Source organism: Mesoplodon bidens (genome assembly GCF_964165515.1).
Source record: "Mesoplodon bidens genome assembly, chromosome: 2".
NCBI classification, from domain to species: Eukaryota; Metazoa; Chordata; class Mammalia; order Artiodactyla; family Ziphiidae; genus Mesoplodon; species Mesoplodon bidens.
The window spans coordinates 112796590-112815377 of record NC_138177.1 but is presented as its reverse complement, the minus strand read 5'-3'; the positions used below and the strand labels follow the sequence as shown (position 1 = coordinate 112815377).

Below are 18788 nucleotides of genomic sequence, written 5' to 3'. Positions count from 1 at the left end.
TAACCTCTTTGGGCCTCAGTTTTCTCACTGGTGAAAAGAGCCCAATAGTTTCTGCCATGCCTGTCTCACAGAGTATGGAACCAATTAAACAGTGCACATAGGTGGAATATTATTATTTATATGTTATTAACATCAGCCTTATTAGCCATGCCATGCCTGTTTTAAGATAGATGTATCAAGCTATCTTAGCCTAAGATCAAAATGGTACCATGTATTTAACTTGATTTTTAAAACTTTTTCATCTTAAAATATAGCACACATTCAAAAAGTGCATAAAACATAAATGTCCAGTAAATGAAGAGTATAAAGTGATTACTTATGTAACCGCTACCCAGGTTGAATGATTGAATATTGCTAGCACCCCAGAGCCCTGTATTACAGCACCCTCCCTCCCCATAAAGTTACCCACTATCCAGACTTCAATGGTAAGTACTTCCCGTTTACCACCTAAGTACACATTCTGTAAACACTATAATTCAGTTTTCCCTGTTTTTTTTATTTAAAAATAAATAGAATGAAGTATGTATTCCTTTGGATCTGGCATCTTTTGCTCAACTTTCTGTTTGAGACTCATCCATATTGCTATGCTTACGTGCAATTTGTTCATTTTTGATGCATATTTCATTGAGTGGATATTACAAAAAAATGTGTCTATTCTTCCAGAATAGACATTTGGGTTATTTCCCATTTTTAGCTATTATAAGTAAATGCTGCTATGAATAATTCTAATTATGCTCTTGATGCACATGGGCATACATTTCTGCTTAGAGTTACTGGGAATAAAAGAGCTGAGAAAATGGTAAACCTTAGTAGGTGATGCCAAACATTTTTTAAAAGGTTACAATTTTCACTATCATCAGCAGTGTAAGAGAGTTCCCATTACTCTAAATCCTGATCAACTCTTGGTCTGAAAGATGGGTTTCGCATTTCCCTGAATATGAGCTTAAACAGTTTTTCAAATATTTACTGTCTTTAAAAAAAACTCTTTTTTGAAGAGGCTCTTCAAGTATCTTCCCCATTTTTCCATAGTGTTCTATTTTCTTCTTAGAAATCTGTAGGAGTTCTTATACAGTCTGTATAGCAATCTTTTGTAGGTTATATGGGTTGCAAAATCATCTTCCATCTTGAGTCTTGCTTTTTCAACTTCTTAATGGGGTCTTCTGATGAACATATGCTCCTAATTTTAATATAGTAAAATTTATCTTTTCATTTATGATCTGTACTTTTCAGCCTGATATTTTATAATCTTTGCATACCTCAAGTCATGAAAATATTCTCCTATATTATCTCCTCAAATCTTTAGTTTTGCCTTTTACATCTGTATACTCAATTCTTTGGAAATGATTTTGTATATGGTGTAAGTAAAGGCAAGTTTTTTTTTTATTATTATTTGGAAACCCAATTGCCCCAGAACCATTTGCTTAAACAAACTTTTTCCCGTTTGTTATAAGTGTCCTTTTGTCATAAATCAACTCCCTACATATGCCTGTAGTTATTTATGACCTTTCTGAATGGTTCCATTGGTCTATTTGTCTATCCTTTTGGCACTATTACAATGTCTTAAATTACTATAGCTTTATTATAATTCTTAGTGCACTGTAGTTAATAAATTCTACTATTTTATTGTTCTAGTTCAAGAATGTCTTATCTATTCTTGACCCTTTGCTTTTCTGTATAAATGTTAGAACATGCTTTGGTCAAATTCTGCACCCTCCAAAAAACACTGTTGGAATTTATATGAGGATTACATTGAATTTATAGATGTGAAGAACTATTTGAGAAGAACTGACATATTCATACCAATTTCAATGATGAATAAGGTATAACTTTCCATCTTTTGCATCTTCCTACTTAAAGGTCTTACATATTTTTGTTACATTTATTCCTAAGAATTAGTTATTCTTTGATGCTATTGAAAAATGATATTGTATCTAAAATGTCATATTCTAGCTGTTTGTTATTAATATAGAAAAAAATACAATTGATTTTATCCCAACTTTGATTTCATCAAAATTGTTAAATTTACTTAATAATTTATCTTAGATTTACTTAGATTCTGTGAACACAATCATATCCATTAGTAATGAGTTTTAGTTCTTTCTCTCAAATCCAGTGCCTTTTACTTCTTTGGCATGCTTCCTTGAACAAGCTAGGTCCAATACAATGGTAAATAGAAGCAGTAATAACAGGCAATCTTGTCTTGCTTCTCATCTCAGAAGGAAAGTCTTCAACATTTTACCATTAAGTATATGATTGTAGGGTTTTTGTACTTATCCTTTATTAGATTGAGGAATTTCCCTTTTGTTTCTACCTTGTTAAGCATTTTTTAGGCATGAATGTAATATACTGAATTCTAAAAGTGACTTATCCATATACTTTTAAATGATTTTTTATTCTACTAAAATTACATTGATCACTTTTTAATGTTATTGTACCATTAAGTTGATGCAATAAACAAAAGTTAGTCATGATACATTATCCTATTTAAGGTTTCTGGGTTTGTTTTGGTAATATTTATGTAAGATTTTTCCATCTATGTACAGGAGTGAGATTAGACTGTCATTGTCCTTTGCCATAATGTCTTGGTCAGGTATCAGAGGTATGGTAGCCTCATAAAACAAGTTAGAGAACATACCTTCCTTTTCCCTCTTCTCTGGGTGGGTTTAATTAGATAGAATTAGATAGTAATTCTCTCTTCTCTGGGTGGGTAGAATTAGATAGAATTAGATAGTAATTCTCTCTTCTCTGGGTGGGTAGAATTAGATAGTAAAGACCTATGAATCTGGACTTACCTTTGTGGGAGGGTTTTTAATTATTGATTCAGTTTTTTCAATAATTAAGAGTATATCTTCTTCTCACTTTTGGTAATATGTGTTTTTCAAGGAATTTGTTAACAATCTAAATTACCAAATTTATCAGCATGAAATTATTCATATTTCTTATAAAATGTTTGATATTTGTAATATCTGCAGTAACATCTCTATTTCTATCCTTGACGTTAACTATTTTTGTCTTTTATATTTTGATCAGTCTCACCAGTTGTTTATCAATTTTATTAGCCTTTTAAAAAACCCACTTTTGCCATTTTGATCTTTATTCTGTTTACGTCATTATATTAATTTCTGCTCTCATTTTTATTATTTCCTTTTTCTGTATTCTTTGGGTTTACTTTAATATCATTCTGTCATCATTCAGGACGATTGCTTAGATCATTTAATTTTTGCCTTACCCCTCCCTAATATGTTCATTTAAGCCTATAAGTGTTCCTATAATAATGATTTATGTACATACTGTGTTTTTATTTGTAATATTTTTGTTCAGTTAAAAATATTTTCTTACATTCATTATGATTTCTTCTTTGATTCATGGGTTAAAGTGTATTTTTTATCTTTCCAAAGTATGGATTTTCTGGATATTTTGTTATTTTTAATAGCATGTGATGAGAAACAATACTCTGTGTGATTTCAATTTTTCGAACTATGTTTTATTATTCCACTATATAGTTGATTTTTATAAAAGATTCAGATATGCTTGGTGTATTGTATTCTGAAGTCACTGAATTCACTATTATGTGACAGTTAAATCTGTTAATCATATTGTTAAAATGTTCTTTGTCTCTAATTTTTTGAGAAGTATATATTAAAATCTCCCTCAATGGTTGTAGATTTGTCTATTTTTCCCTGTAATTCTGTCAACTTTTGCTTTGCAAAACATCTGGGACATTGTCACTTGAAGGAATCTATGGTGTTTATCAAGTCCCCAACTTTGACAGGCCCTGAACTCCTACTTTTTCCCCTTAGGCCCATGAGTCTGTCAAAAGCATTATTCAGTACTAACAATACTCACTAACAAGTACCTGGTTTTAACTCTCTGATGTCTTCAAGCAAATGTTTTGGTATTTTGTCCAGCTTTTCTTATTGTCATCAGAGGGAGGATTTGTCCAAATACCTAGTGCTTGCTCTATTACCAAAGGCAGAAGCCCTAATTCAGTGGTTTCTAAAAAATGTTTTTAGCCACGTAAATGAGCTTATATGGAAGCTCAGTACATGAAAGATAGAAATACAGAGATGCTGAGACTGAAAATTGTTTGGCGATCCCAAAGCTTTCCAAATAAGTCTAGTTACAGTGAAATATTGAGCTGGTCCCAAAGACTCTAGTATCTTGGAGATATGGGTATAGATATAGATATAGATATGTATATAGAGACAGAGATAGATAGAGATAGAGATGATAGATAGAGATAGAGATAGAGATAGAGATAGAGATGACCATTTGGGTACAAATATCAATTATATTTGCTTAGTTATGAGTCTACCTCTGAGAAATGGCTTCTCAGTTGGTATGCCTATTAAATTGTTATTTCTGTGAGACTGAAAGTTTGAAGGCCACTCTCTTCCATGTAATAGGTGACACATACACTTTTAAGCCTTTTAAGAAATATCCTGCAGATATGTGGTCAAAATAAAGATGGTACATGAATCTGACTGATGTTAGCTCTATTTTCTTCTCTTTTAATTTTACAGATAAATTAGCCAAATATATATCTCCTCATAAAATATTTAGGTATACCTTACACATTATTTATATTAGGCATATTTATATTTACTTATAAATATAAATTTATATGTTACTAGGCATACTTCAAAAATGAAATTTATCAATCTATTAATAAATATGAAATTAACTGACTCCTACATATAAAGTAAAATGCTATAGGTTACTAATCTACAAGGGAAAGAATATATGGCCACTTTTTCCATGTTTTTAAATTAATGTGACATTGACTTGGACTTTAATAGCTAGATATTAGGAGGACATGTTTCTCTCTCTTCTTTGTTTCCAAGTAAAACTTTCACCAATATAAACTTTCTGGCCTCTTACCAGAAGTGAGTTATCTAATTTGCAGGTTTAAAAGAAGGAACCAGGCAGGCTTGGCTCAGCCCCTTTCTCTTTTTTGGGTCAGCCTATCTGCAGAAAGAATGCATTTTTACTTGCTCTCCTGCCAACATTAATAGAATTAGACTTCATGGGATAGTGCTAGTGGAAGGTTTGGGTTGATCCAGCTCTGTCTTTGACTGGACAGGTAATTTTTTTTTTTTTTTTTGCGGTACGCAGGCCTCTCTCACTGTTGTGGCCTCTCCCGTTGCGGAGCACAGGCTCCGGACGCGCAGGCTCAGCGGCCATGGCTCACGGGCCTAGCCACTCCGCGGCATGTGGGATCCTCCCGGACAGGGGCACAAACCCATGTCCCCTGCATCGGCAGGCGGACTCTCAACCACTGCACCACCAGGGAAGTCCCTATTCATTTTTTTTTTTTTTGGACAGGTACATTTAATTCTGGAATTCAATATTAGAAAACTCACTTGGCTCACATCTACTCCATGTCCCTCAGTAGCTTTCCTCAGTAATGAAGCTAAATTTTGATGATCACCTGTCTGATTCCTACATTTCTCTCTTAAATGGTTCTGAACTTGGGAAGGAATGAAAGACTGGCCCACCCCTCCCCTAAAATGCTTATAATCACTACACTGGGGTCATAGTGAGTGTTTGTCAGAGTCTGGAACTCAAAATTCCAAGCTGAGGAATATTTCTTCCGACCACTAGAAAGGGAAGAAAGTAAAAAGGACTGAAGCAACTGTAAAGTATAATTTCTCCCTACAGAATAGCCAGGAAGACTCATCCTATTTTGCTCACCCACAAAAGTTACAAGATCCCTCAACAGAAAATGGGTTATGAAATCTGGAATTGCAAGAGGATATTAAAGAGTTTGAGACCATCCTTCCTAGACTGGAATTTAAGATTTTCCTGATCATGCTCCCAGAGTTTCATTCCTTAAAGAGAAGGCTATTCATTTATATGTTGTAATGTCTTAAAGATGGCCATCATTCTTTTAAATCATATGAGAATATTAATGAAAGTAATATAAGCTTTATTCAATAATTTGCTGCAGTCAAACCATTAAAACTGTAGAATACAGCTTTGGTATTTACATATTTTAAATATTAATGTCTAACTTTACCTCTACCATTTTTGTGATCAATCAGCTTCTGTTTGCAGGGGGAGAGTTAAAATAGGTTAAAGGTACTGCATTATACTACAATAGTATAATGACAGAATACAAGACAAACAAACATTAAAAATATATCTCTCAATACTTTTTGTGAAAAGTGTTCCAAACCATCCTGCTGTTGCAGGTCAATTTTGTAGGAAGTTAGCTATATTATATTCCCTGTGATCATTTTAATAAACAGATCAATTTCTAGATGTTTCAAAAAGAAAATCCAAGTTATGGTAGTTTCATTTTCCTCACCATCTATTCAACTGTTAGCAGATCCTATTATCTTTTGACTATCACTTAGTTTTTCAAAGTCATGGTTTATTCTCTTCTATCCTGAGAGTACTACAACTTACACATACTAAAAGTCACATATTCATCTTTAATTCTAAATGGAACTACGACTGTCTTGAGAAGTGCTAAAATGTACTTCCTGTTTATTCGTGTATCTTTGCAGCTTAAAAACAATATTTTCATACTTTTGGAAAACTACCTATTTTAACTGGACAATATTTATAAAAATCCAGTTTTTAAATGGAACTTAAAATCCACCTCCCACAGATCTGTTTGGTGATGAAGGGAATAGTAGAGGCATACTGACCAATAAAAATTAAACTAAAGGCATTTTGTCAACTATATTAGGATAAAGGACAAATGTTGAAATGTCCCTATTGGGGGAAAAATTAAATTTATTACCCTTTTGTATGCTCTTACTTGGCTTTTGAAAGAAAAAGTATATAAGTTAAATAATATCATCTCCATGTAGGTTATTTCTGTCACCTCCGGGTTTGTGATTGCTGTCCTTGTTCAGTCCTTTAAAGGTAAAGATTGTTCAAATTAAAAGAATCTTATAGATAATAGCATGTATGAATTTTTAGTCTTTAGCTTTTTCTCTAGCCATATAGACAAAAAGAGACTTTCAATTTCAAACTGCATTGTGGCATTACTTTATATAAAACTCACAGGGTCTAGGAAATGTAAACCAGTACCTGGAATTACCCCAATTGGTACCAATGCCTGAGAGTGATCCTCTTGAGTCAGTTGCATATTTGTAAACCACTAGCAGGCACTGTTTACAAAGCTCGACCAGGCGCTGGCAACATTGGAGCTGCAAAGGAGTCACCACCTCCGGGCTTTTACTGAAAATACTCTCCCAAGAGGATCTGTTGGCATGGAAACAGACATGACCTCATGTGGCTGTTAAAAATGGCAACCAACTATATCACTTACATAGCAACAAACACATTAAAAAAACGTAGAAATGGCCTCACACATTTGAAGTGATTACAGATGGTTGAGAGGTATAAAGTAAATATACAAATTTGGAAATTAATCTTTACATTAAAAAAAACACAACATAGAATTCATATCTTTAAAGACTTCACTGCTGCTAGCTCTAAGTAACAGGATGGTTTCCCAACACCTCCTAAAAATTGAGTTACTCTACATTAAAGTAATTGTAAAATACTGAGCTAATTTCTCACAAGTTAGGTATTCTAAGAATTTACATTTTCTAGGAAGCTACATTTATTTTTATATTAATAATGATCTCACAAACAAATTAAAAAGTTGCTGCAACTTAATTTGTGATCTCTTAATTGTGATCTCTCAGATTCTCTCTGAGAATTTAGGTTAATCCTTTGTTTATGACCATCCCTTTCAAAACACTTTCATACGTAATTATGTCCATGATATTACTAGAGCACAGGTTCTATACTGTAATGTAATCTCCACAAGTCCTGCCCTACTGCAGTTCCAAAGGTAGTGTCTTCCTTCCTTCAGTGCACTCAGCTTAGTGCACAGCAGGCAGTAGTACATACTGTCTTGGTAAATTTAAATGCGTGCATGCATGCGTGCATGCGTGTGTGTGTGTACACATATATATGTATTCACAATTCCTAAGCTGATTGTCATGGCCCAAATCAGGAAACATCTTATCACCCTACCACCATCGATAAAGGGAGAGAGAGAGAGAGAGAGAGAGAGAGACTGACTTATTTCCTTAGTGTAACTGAAATTCCTTTCAAGCCTCAAGGGGAAGGTTTGCTTTAAGACTTGGTAATGGTTCAAGTCTCATTTTACATAAACCAATTTGTTTAACCCACAGAGAGAGAAAAGACTAGATTTTCAGAAAGAAAAAAATATTAAGGAAAATATTTTTCTGAAGAAATGTGCTTCCCAGTGGGAAATTCAAAGATTCCATTTTCAATCTTCTGTGGATATTTGATACCTTTGGAATTTTAAAAAAATGTTTTAGAAACTCAGAAAGGTATTTTTTAGTAGAAAGGCTACTGTTTATTTTTTCAGGAGAAACATGGGCCCAAAAAGACAGCATGTCATCAGTGAATGACAGATTTTCTTAAAGGGAATAAGATTCAAATAAGTAGATTGAAAGGAATAAATTTTCTTCCACGTTCTAAGATGTTCAGGGCTAAATATAATACTGTTTTTATTATTTAAAAAGGATTAAAATTTACTTTCATTCAAGAAATAGTAATATGTTCGTTAAATTAACTCTAAAAATTTAAATTATTACTAAATATAAGAAAAACTAGATATGATATGCATATTTGTGTGTATATAGATATATCTCCAATTTACTTGATGTAATCAAGAAAAACAGGAGAACACCAATTAATAAGGGAATATGTTTATAACTAATAAGTCTTGGTCTAGCAAGGCTTACATGCCTGGGCCCAGAGAAATCAAAATTTCATACAAACATGTAAATACACAAAGAAAACATTCTGAATCTCTGACTCTCAGCTGAGCACTTTTACTTTCTCTCCCCTCAGATTCTGGGTATTTCTGTAAAAGCCTAACTCCATCACCACCCTCCCCCCTGAATTTGAATATATTTATATTTTGATACTTTGGAGCCATCTGATTAGATTCACTATCAGGTTCCTCACATCACGGTAATTTTTCTTTTGCTGACTTGGAGTACAGACATAAGAAAAGAACACATAAAATGGAGGAAAGGCAAAGGACCTTCTTCAAGTAACACCTTAATTTGATGTAACACCCTGAGTAATATGTGAGTTATAATATAAGCAGCTTTGGCTTCTCATTCTCTCATTGTTCCTTAAATATTTAAAATAGATATATGAATCAAGGTTCTCTACCTAATTTTGGTGTGTATGTTCACCACCACTGACCAAAGACCACATTCTACTCTATTAATCCATATTTAAGTGTCAACACTCCAGAATCACTCATAAAGAAAAAAGAAAATGACCAGGACTTGCTTTGTTTGGTACTAGGCTAATGACACCCCCTCTGCACAAAAGAAACCTATTCTTCAACCTGAATGTTTTTGAACCATGTCCCCTCCCTCCTACCCACTACCTGGCACAGCTGAGTAATATGAAATGTCTCTAGAACACTACAGTATCTCAGTTTTCAATACTAACACAAAAAATTTTAAGAAGGTGAAAGGATGGCTAAATAATTTAAAATACCAGTGCCTTTATCAAAGAACCCAGGGTCTTATCTGCCTGCTTTCTAAATCTAAATTCCAAGGAAATGGGAGGGCCAAAATCTATGAATTCAAAAAGAAAAATTAAATGGTTAAAAAGTTCTCTCCAGCACTCCCTAATCCTCAGAGAAATATGAAAAGAAATGACTTCAAATGACAGTTTTAATAATATAACAATAAGATACAGAATACTGAATAACCTCCCGGTAACAAAGGGGAATGATTAATGAAATCCAGAGACTTGAAAAGCCTCATATTATCCAGTAATCCAATAATTTTTACCAGCTTTTTCATCAAAATATTTAATAAAGCAGGTATCTAAAAAGTGAAACATTCATTTCTTTCTCCTCTGGTAGAAGCCCTAATGAATGACTGAGTAGCCCAAAGAAGAAAGGAAAGTTAAAAAAAAAAAAAAATCTGGACTACACCAACTGGACAATCAGTAACAGAAAGATTAATGAGCTGAAAAGTATGAACAACACAACATCCAGTTGAAAGTGATATGAAAACAGTAAGATTCACATCATTTTAAGTAGTCTATATGATACGCATACATTTTCAGGTAGGCATATAATTCAGCCTAAAAGCAGACTGCTGCCTTAGAATATTCCTTACAATTTCTTCTTTCCCCGAGATTGTAAAAGAAAAGCTTTTCTATGACAAACTTCCATAGGAAAATGTCTTTGGCTAAAGGGTCTAAACTAGATTCTTTTCTTTGGAGTTTACATATCAGGAGTTTGAGTGGAAAGAGGGCTTTTCCAAATCATACATTCCTTCTCCCATAGTCCCCCTGCCTCCTCCTCTTTGCTTTACCTGGCAAATTCCTCTTCTTCCTCATCCTGCAAGTCTAAGCTGAAATATTGCTTCCCTTGGCCACCCTTCCTGAGCTCCGTGGCCTGAGTTTGAGTCCCATAGCACCTAGGCTTCACCTAGTTCAGTAAAACATGGTGGATAATTTTATGCATGAAAATTCCGAGAGCTATTCCCCTGGATAGGACACATTCAGAACGTGGAGCATCATTCTGAATAGCACTCCCAGGAGGTTGCATGTGATAAAAACGGTCACTGAGCATGGGCTTCAGCAGCCTGGAAGAGCGAGAGGGCGATGAGGGTGTTTTCTATTTGATGCATCAGCCAAACCCCTGGGCCAATTGTAGGAAAACCTATGACAAACATCTACGATATTCTTTGAAGTTTCTGGATGTGGACAGGGAATGGCTTATTCATTTTGTTTTATTATTGAGATGTTGACAGGCAGAGGCAGGAATCAAGGTGGCCCAGAGTTATTAGGAATATTTTTTCTAAGAGTTTTACACCTAACAGTGAAAAACAGCTACACCTTTTATTAAAATCATTCCTTTAGAAATGAGCTAAGAGTAGATTTTTACCTAGACTGCTAGGCTGTTAGATCAAAGGTTAAAGGAGTATGCATTGACTAGATACGATTCAAAGAATAAGCAGAACTAGTCTGGGTCCAAAGTGACAATCAAACACACACAACACTATGTGACTTCACTAAGTTGAAGAAGCCTAGGAATGCCATTTGTAAAGGTACCAAAAAAAAAAAAAAATCTGATGTAAAGCTCATCTCTACAAGCCTCCAAGTTTTTAAAGAAATGGATGGAGAGTGGAGGTCAAATTGGACTCAAAGCTACTCCTGCTCCAGCCAACCCAGTGCAGTGGGCTGGGGATTGGGCTAATGCTATGGGCTTGCAGTATAGCAAGCTTGGCAACCACGGGCAATGCTGCTTTGAGAGGACTGAATAAAGCATAGAGTTAAGAGCCTTGGCTCTTGACTCAGACAACCTGGGTTTAAATCCAGGCTCACTATGAGAACTTGGGCAAGTTATACACTTTATGCTTCAATTTCCTTATCTATACAATGAGAATAATAATAATAGTTTACTCAAAATATTGTAGTGGTAATTATAAAAATGTTTACTATAAAAATGTTTACTATGAAAAACAGTATCAGGCGCTTAGTAATCTTTCAATAAATGTTATTTACATTATTTATGATTACTAGTAGTAATAGATACCAGCGGAGAAATCTGGGGGGGAGTAGTGTGCTAGGTACAAGAGAAAAGGATTCTGAATGAAGTCAGAGTAAATTACCAAAATAGTGTCATCAGCACCAATTTCAGTAGCAGACTATCTCACTGCCTTCCATTTGTGAAGACTAGCTGAAATCCATGTTCAACATTCCAACCAATGGATCAACAAACAGAAAAAAATTCTAATTATGACTTTAGATTAAGAGAACTTCTACAGACAGCCATCAACTAAGGGCCATGGAGTAGAGTTCAAATGTTTCACTTAAGTCTCTGTAGAAATAATTTATGGCCAAGGTTATTCTCAGATTTCATCACAACCCAGAGCACCTTGTGAATTCTCCCTGTTGGTGAATGGTAGCTGAGGAAAATTATGGTGATGAGAATAAGTCTGCAAATGGTATAAATGATTCAGTACTAGATGACTAGAATATTTAAATGGAAGACATTCAGAGATCACATCAGACTAGAATAGTCTGTTAAGGTTTTACCAAAAAAAGGGCATGGTCTGGGTGTTTACATAGGATTTAAATAATGCAGAGGGGATTGGAGAAATGGGGTTGTAGAAGGCAGTCCAATCAGCTACTCATTGACACTAACAGTTCGGAGGCAGAAAAGGACAAATTTTTAAGATATTTGAAAAATAATGAATTTGTTTTGGGGGAGCAAAGTTTTAACTAGGAGAGTAATGAGAGAGAAGACTGGAGAAATAAGAAAAGAATCAGCATATTAGAGAGTCTTACATCTCTAGATAAGAAGTCTAGACTTTAATGATAAATGAGGGAAATCATTACAGATTTTAGGAAATGACTCTGACAGTAGGATGGATAGGGAAACAAAAAACTGGAGGCAAAAATGCCTGGGAATCTATTAATTTCATTTAGCCTTTCTACCAGAAAAGCTCCTCTTCTCTGAAATCCTACAATAACGTATCTGTCATCTCCTTCATAATCATGACTTTTGCATGTATCTTATTTTGTCTATTAGAGACAGCAGAGTTTTATTGGTTAAGAGCATGAAATCTGGGACCAGGCTGCTTAAGTTCAAATCCCAGTTGCACTAGGTCCTTAGCACCTATCTGTGCCTTGGTTTCCTTATCTATAAAATGGAAATTATCATAAAACCTGCTTCAAAGTGATGTTATGTGGATTAAATTACTTAATACATGTACAGTGCTTAGAACAATGCCTGGCACATAGTATAAGTGGTATAGTGTTAGCGATGATCATTTTTAAGTTTCTTCAGGGCAGGATCTATGTCAGATTCAGCTTTGTATCTCCAAAAGTATTTAAATTATCAAGTAAATACTCTATAATTGTGAAGAACAGTGAAGAACAATCTACAATTAAATAATTGATAATTGTTAAGAATAATGAAAAACAATCTAGAGTAGCCACAGTTGGGATGTGACAGAAAAACTAACAAGATTTAGCACATGACTGAATAAAGACAATGAAGGAGAACCAGGATGCGGATGCCCCTGAGATATCAAACCTGTGTGATTGGGAGAATAACAATGGGATTTTGGGAAGTCCAGAAGGGAAGCCATTTCTGAATAAAAGGGAGGTATGGAACGTTTGGTTTTAGATATCTTGAAGACAAAATGACAGTGAGTCATAACAGCTTTGATAGGACTGAAAGTCTGGAGAGGAGCAGGAGTGTAGCCATGATTTTGGAAGTCTGCTACAGAAAGGCAACAGCAGAAGAGCTGTACAGATACAGATTTGTAACTGAGATTTTTCATTAATTAAGACTACCTTCTCTCCACTGAATTCAAATTTGTTGGGTGGTGTTGTGTTCATATCCATCATCTCATCTACATCAGCTTAAATGCTATAAATTATAGCTGAGTACTGAAATTTACATGCAGTTACAAATCCACATTTTAAGAGATTAAAAAAATTTAGCCATTTTATTGGGCTAACTTTATAACTAAATAGTAAAATATTAAAAATGACAATAATAAAAGATAACTTAAAACTTACCCTGAATCACAGAAACAGTTCCACAGTCCTTGGCCATGACTCCAGAGTAAGCGATTAAAAACTCGGTTGAAAATCCGATATAAATTTACTTCCTCGACATCAGGTACCTTCCAGATGCGTGGAAGAACTGTACGGACACTTGTTTTTACTATGTCCAAAACCTAGTGGAAAACCCAAAATATTTCAAAATCTAGGTGTATACGTGTGTGTCTAAAATTCAAAGATGAATATATATAATTCAAAAATGAATACACACACACACATACTCACTCACTCAGTCACTCACTAAATGATAGCACAGGATGAAAAGTCCAGAAATAGATCCAGTATTTATGAAACTCTGGTATATGACATAGGTGGCAAGTCTGACTCATTGGAGTAAGAAGAGATTAAATTTAAAAATTAAAGTTAAGTGAAATTTAAATTAAATCAATAAATGGAGATTTTAAAATAGTAATCTTCATGGAAAAAATAGATGCAGTTGAATCATTGACTCAATTCACCAAAATCAACTCCAGAGTGATTGAGGTTTTAAGTCTGAAAAATAAGCCATTAAATATCTTAGTGAAAAGTATTAGTGAATATCTTTTAGACTTTGGTTTAGAAAAAGGTTACTTAAGTAGCAAAAAAGTATAGAACATAAAAGATTAATAGGTTTCCCTTATATTAAAATTAAGACTTCTGGCCATCAAAAGATACCTTAAAGGAAATAAAGATCAAGTTACAAACTGGTAAAATACATTCAAAACATATACATCTAACAAAAGATTAGTATCAGGAATATATAATGAATGCCTAACCAATTGTTAAATACACACCAACAAATTAACAGAAAAAAATGGACAAAAATACATGAACAGGAATTTCACACAAGAGGAAATAAATATGCCTGATAAACATAAAGAATAAAAATTAAGACATAAATAAGACATCATTTTCTATCCATTTAACTGACAAAAATTAAAAGTCTGACAATACCAAGTGCTGGAGAAATATGGATCTACAGCATCTCTTAGACTTGTTGGCAGGAGTATAAATTGGAAAATAGCTGGGCATTATCTCCTAAAGTTGAAAATGCATATACCCCAAGACCCAGCAAGTTTATTCCTAAGAGAAACTCTCTCACAGGTTAAAAACAAGAGCCATGTACAAGAATGTTCAAACAGCTGTTCCCAATTACAGACACCTTGAAAAATTCTAACTCTCCATCAGTGGGAGAGTGAATAAATAGTCGTATACTCATTCCCTTGGACTTTTATACAGCAGTCAAAATGAATGAAATTAAAGGGCACACAACAACAGGGAGCATCTTAATTATTAATGGTTAAGTTTTAAAAAAATACATACCAGTCATTACATACAGTATGAAACTCTTTTAATAGAAGTAAAGACAATTAAATTTTAAAAATACTTATGAGGAATACACATAGATATAATAAGAATATATAAAGAAAGAAAGCAAGGGATTGGGGAATACTGAATTTAAGAAAATGGCTACCTGAGACATAACGGGCCAGGGAGATGGAAGGTAGTCATTTGATAAGATAATAGATTCTTGCCAAGATACTTGATTTGGTGTTGGGTTCACAAATGGTACAATAACTTAAAAACGCTAACTAAATAAAAGCAGACCATATATGGACAAATAATTAGAAAGTATCATGAAACAAGGCCTAGGATTAATCTAATTCTGGGAAACTAAAATCCTAGAGGTTCTGAAAAATTTATAAATCCCAAAAAGCTACTTTGACTAATTCAATGTATTTAATACTTTTGCAATTCAGGTGTTTGCAAGGAAACACTTTTTTTGAAAAAGTAAATATGAACAAATACAGTTATCCTAATTTCAGTTCACCAAAGCAGATTTTTCACTTCTTATTTTACCTAATTAAAGGAACTCCTTGTAAAGATGAGAGTGAGAGATGAAAAGAGAAAGACTTTCAAACATAAAGACTGAATGAAGATACGATTATTCTCCATAGGTACAAACGTATAGAAAATTGGGAGCATATAAAAGAAGAATTTAATTTGTTTCTATTTAAAACAGCCATATTTAAAGAAGTGACATTAGTTCTGATAAAGGCAAATTTAGAATAAACATCTGTTTAAAAATCAATTTAGGGAAAAAATTTCAAAATAACATTTTATTTATAGAAGAATATCAACTACAGCTTCTCACAGTGAATTGTGTAAGCAGCATGATTCCTTCCTTTCCTGCTCCAGCTTCTTTCACTGTGAAGTGGGAACAGTATGTAAACCCTACAGGCGTCAGGGGTGTGTGGGCTGAAGGGGAGGAGAATGAGGAGAGATAATGCAATCTGTAATAAAGTAGCTTGTGAAAAAAATTGTCCTGGGAAAGCTTGTTATTACAGATAATGAAAGCTTAATTATGAAGAGGGATTTAAAATTTTTTGATATGAGTTGTTCACAATAATACTGACATAATTTGGACATCAGACATTAACTCATACCTTTTATCTTTTTATGATTTTCAGTTAAGCTAATAGTTTAACCTTTTATATTTTTAATGTAGAAAACAGGACTCATAATTGATGTGATACAAGAATCAACACTAGCAGTAAATGGTAAATTTTTATCAATTCTCTTCTCAATTTCCCTTCCTCCTTTCTATGTATTAGTGAGTAATAACAGGCCAAAAGTCAAAACGCAGGAAGAATTTAAAAAGCAGCAAAGATAACCCATGAATTGGTTTCAAGAATAAATATGAGTTCTACATAATAAATGAAATTAAAATGTTAACAATACTGGAAATTTTAACATTACCTTCATTTCATATTCTATTATTAAATAATTATTCAGGTTTAAAGTGACACAGCATTTGAGATGATGGGTTATTCGTTACTTCCTTCTGAATATGCGCACAGTGGAATGCATACGACGCGACAGAACCAAAGAGGAGGACAGCTCACGTGAACTGGCTGCCTGCTCCGCGCCAAGCACTGTTCTCCTCCGTACATCACTTAGAGGAGGCTCTCTTGGCCGCTACTCTGTATATGCTTTATTCTTAATTTCGAGGGAATTTTAAAGCATGATGGTCTAATATACTAGCCTACACATGGCTAAAAGCAGCAACTTCGGAAAATGGCCCAGGAGTTAGGGATAGGGAATGCAGCTGCTCCACTCCTCATGTTTCCTCCAACATGGAGATGGATAAATCTTCAGGCCTCTTGCAACCCAGCAAATAACTCTGCCTGAGGAGTGATCTCCCAGATTGTGAGACCAGCATGGTCTGGGCAACCCAGAAACTTGCTCGTTCGTTGCCAGAGCACCTCCTAGGAAGATACATTCTCCTTTGCTTCCCTTCATCTTTCAGTTTCAAGCTCTGGTCCTGGAGGAAGGAGTGGGTTAGAGAGACCTGTAATTTGGAGGGTACGAGGGCATATAAACCAAGGAAGCAAGAGCCCAAACCCTTCATCTCTCCTCTGAGTCTTCACATAGCCTCTCTCCTCTGCCTGGAACAGTCTTGACCCATCTGTTCACCTGGTGAACTTCTATGTTTTACCTCAAACACCACTTCTCCAGGGAGACCTTTACCTGCCACTAAACTTTGTATGATCCCTTAATGCCCAACTCTTCCCCTATGAATAATTATCTCACTTTATTTTAATTTCCCGTTTAGTTAATGGAGACTGTTAGCTACATAAAAAGAGGAATTATACCAGTATACCTACCATGTCCCCAAGGCTCAAAAGAGGTCTAGCACTTAGTAGGTGTTTGTCTTAGTGAAAATGCTTCTTGCAAGAAAGTGAAAACTATGCAAACAAGGTAAAAATCAGAGCTAACACTTATTGAAGGCTTACAATGGACCAAGCACTGTTCTAATCACTTTTACATATAGCAATTCATTTAATCCTCAAAATAAAAATAAAAATAACAAATAACTTCCTGTAGGGTCATTGTCTCCAAATGAGTTCTGGTGGGTTAGGTTTTGCTGCCTAATGGCTATGAAAAAATGTTTGGTTTTGAAAACATTTTGGATCTCATTTTATGGATGAGAAAACCCAGGCATAGAGCAGATAAGTAACTTACCCAAGATTGCACAGTTAGGTAATGGATAGCTATGTAGCCAGACCCATGACCTTAACCACTACCCAACAATGCCTCACAATTAATTTGATCTGTCCTGGTGCCAACAGCAAAATCCTAGAAAAGATTGTCTCTTCTTAGATTCAGATTCACCTCTAGTCAAGTAATACTTGGGAAAATGGGTGGAGTCACTGTGTACAAACAAGGTTGCCCAGGCACCCCCTCCAATAAGGCCATGCAGTCCATCAGGAACCAGTTTGCTTAAAAGGCCATGCAGATGGGGAGACAATGCCTGTACCTCTAGCAAAACACTGGCTGAGTAATTTTAGGAAGGCAGAAAACAGGCAAGAAATCAGACTGGGATGAGGTAAATTAGTGTCAGTTCTATCTGCAATGCTATTTGGATTTCTGGGTGTTTTGGGGTTAGAAGTAAATGGATGGGAGATGAATAACTTGTGAAACACAAAAACAAATAGTCAGCAAGGTGCCCTTTGTGTTTATCTGTAGACTCATGTGAGGCTAACTTATAGAATATGTTAGGTAATGGATCCATTTCCTGACATTGTGACTTTTAAAAGCATCCCGATCCAACATCAAGCTCTCCAAGGGAAAAAATAACTGGGATATTCAGTCAATGAAAGTATTAATAAAATGAAAAGATTTATCTTTTCCATATGAAATATAGCACATTTGAAGGCATAAAACCCACAGACAAATTCATATTTTGTAAGAACATACAGATGCTGAATGACAAACTGCTCCATATGGCTGAACAGTTGGTCCTAAATTAAAATAATGGCATGAGGTGAGGGAGGTTTAGAAATAACATTAAAATCACTACATGCTGTACTAATGATGCATGCAGCAGCCATGACATAGGGTAAAGGCATCTTTGCTGATGGAAAATGAACAGCCCTGTACAGCATCTATGTCAGCCCAAATGAAAAAGAGATGGAAAATAATAACAACAAAATTCATGCAGAAGCAGCTACAGTAGGTATTTTAAAAATTGCTATTTAGAGAAGAAATACTTGATAAACAAGGATTTCTTAGAACCCTAAAATAAATGCAAATATTGTACAACCTTATTATCACTACTTATTTCTCTTCCTTCTCCAATCTTAGTTTATGCCTAGATATCAGAGAATAAGCTTCTCAGAAAATTTGGCATT

At 34.5% G+C, this 18788-nt stretch overlaps 1 protein-coding gene across 4 annotated transcripts in view; it reads right to left on the bottom strand.

Annotated features, from left to right (window-relative positions):
* The window catches only part of TTLL7 (tubulin tyrosine ligase like 7), a 153707-nt gene that overhangs the window by 8813 nt on the left and 126106 nt on the right, over nucleotides 1-18788 (bottom strand). For 3 of the 4 annotated variants that reach the window (XR_014015179.1, XM_081225766.1, XM_081225767.1), the window contains exons 19-20: nucleotides 13570-13730; nucleotides 7045-7218 (exon numbers count right to left, since the gene is read on the bottom strand). Coding sequence is in view for 3 of the 4 variants with exons in the window: in XM_081225766.1 (XP_081081892.1) it covers nucleotides 7045-7218; nucleotides 13570-13730 (335 nt within the window). In the remaining variant the exon portion in view is untranslated. The remainder of the gene's footprint in view (nucleotides 1-7044; nucleotides 7219-13569; nucleotides 13731-18788) is intronic. The other variant, XM_081225768.1, reaches the window with a different exon arrangement.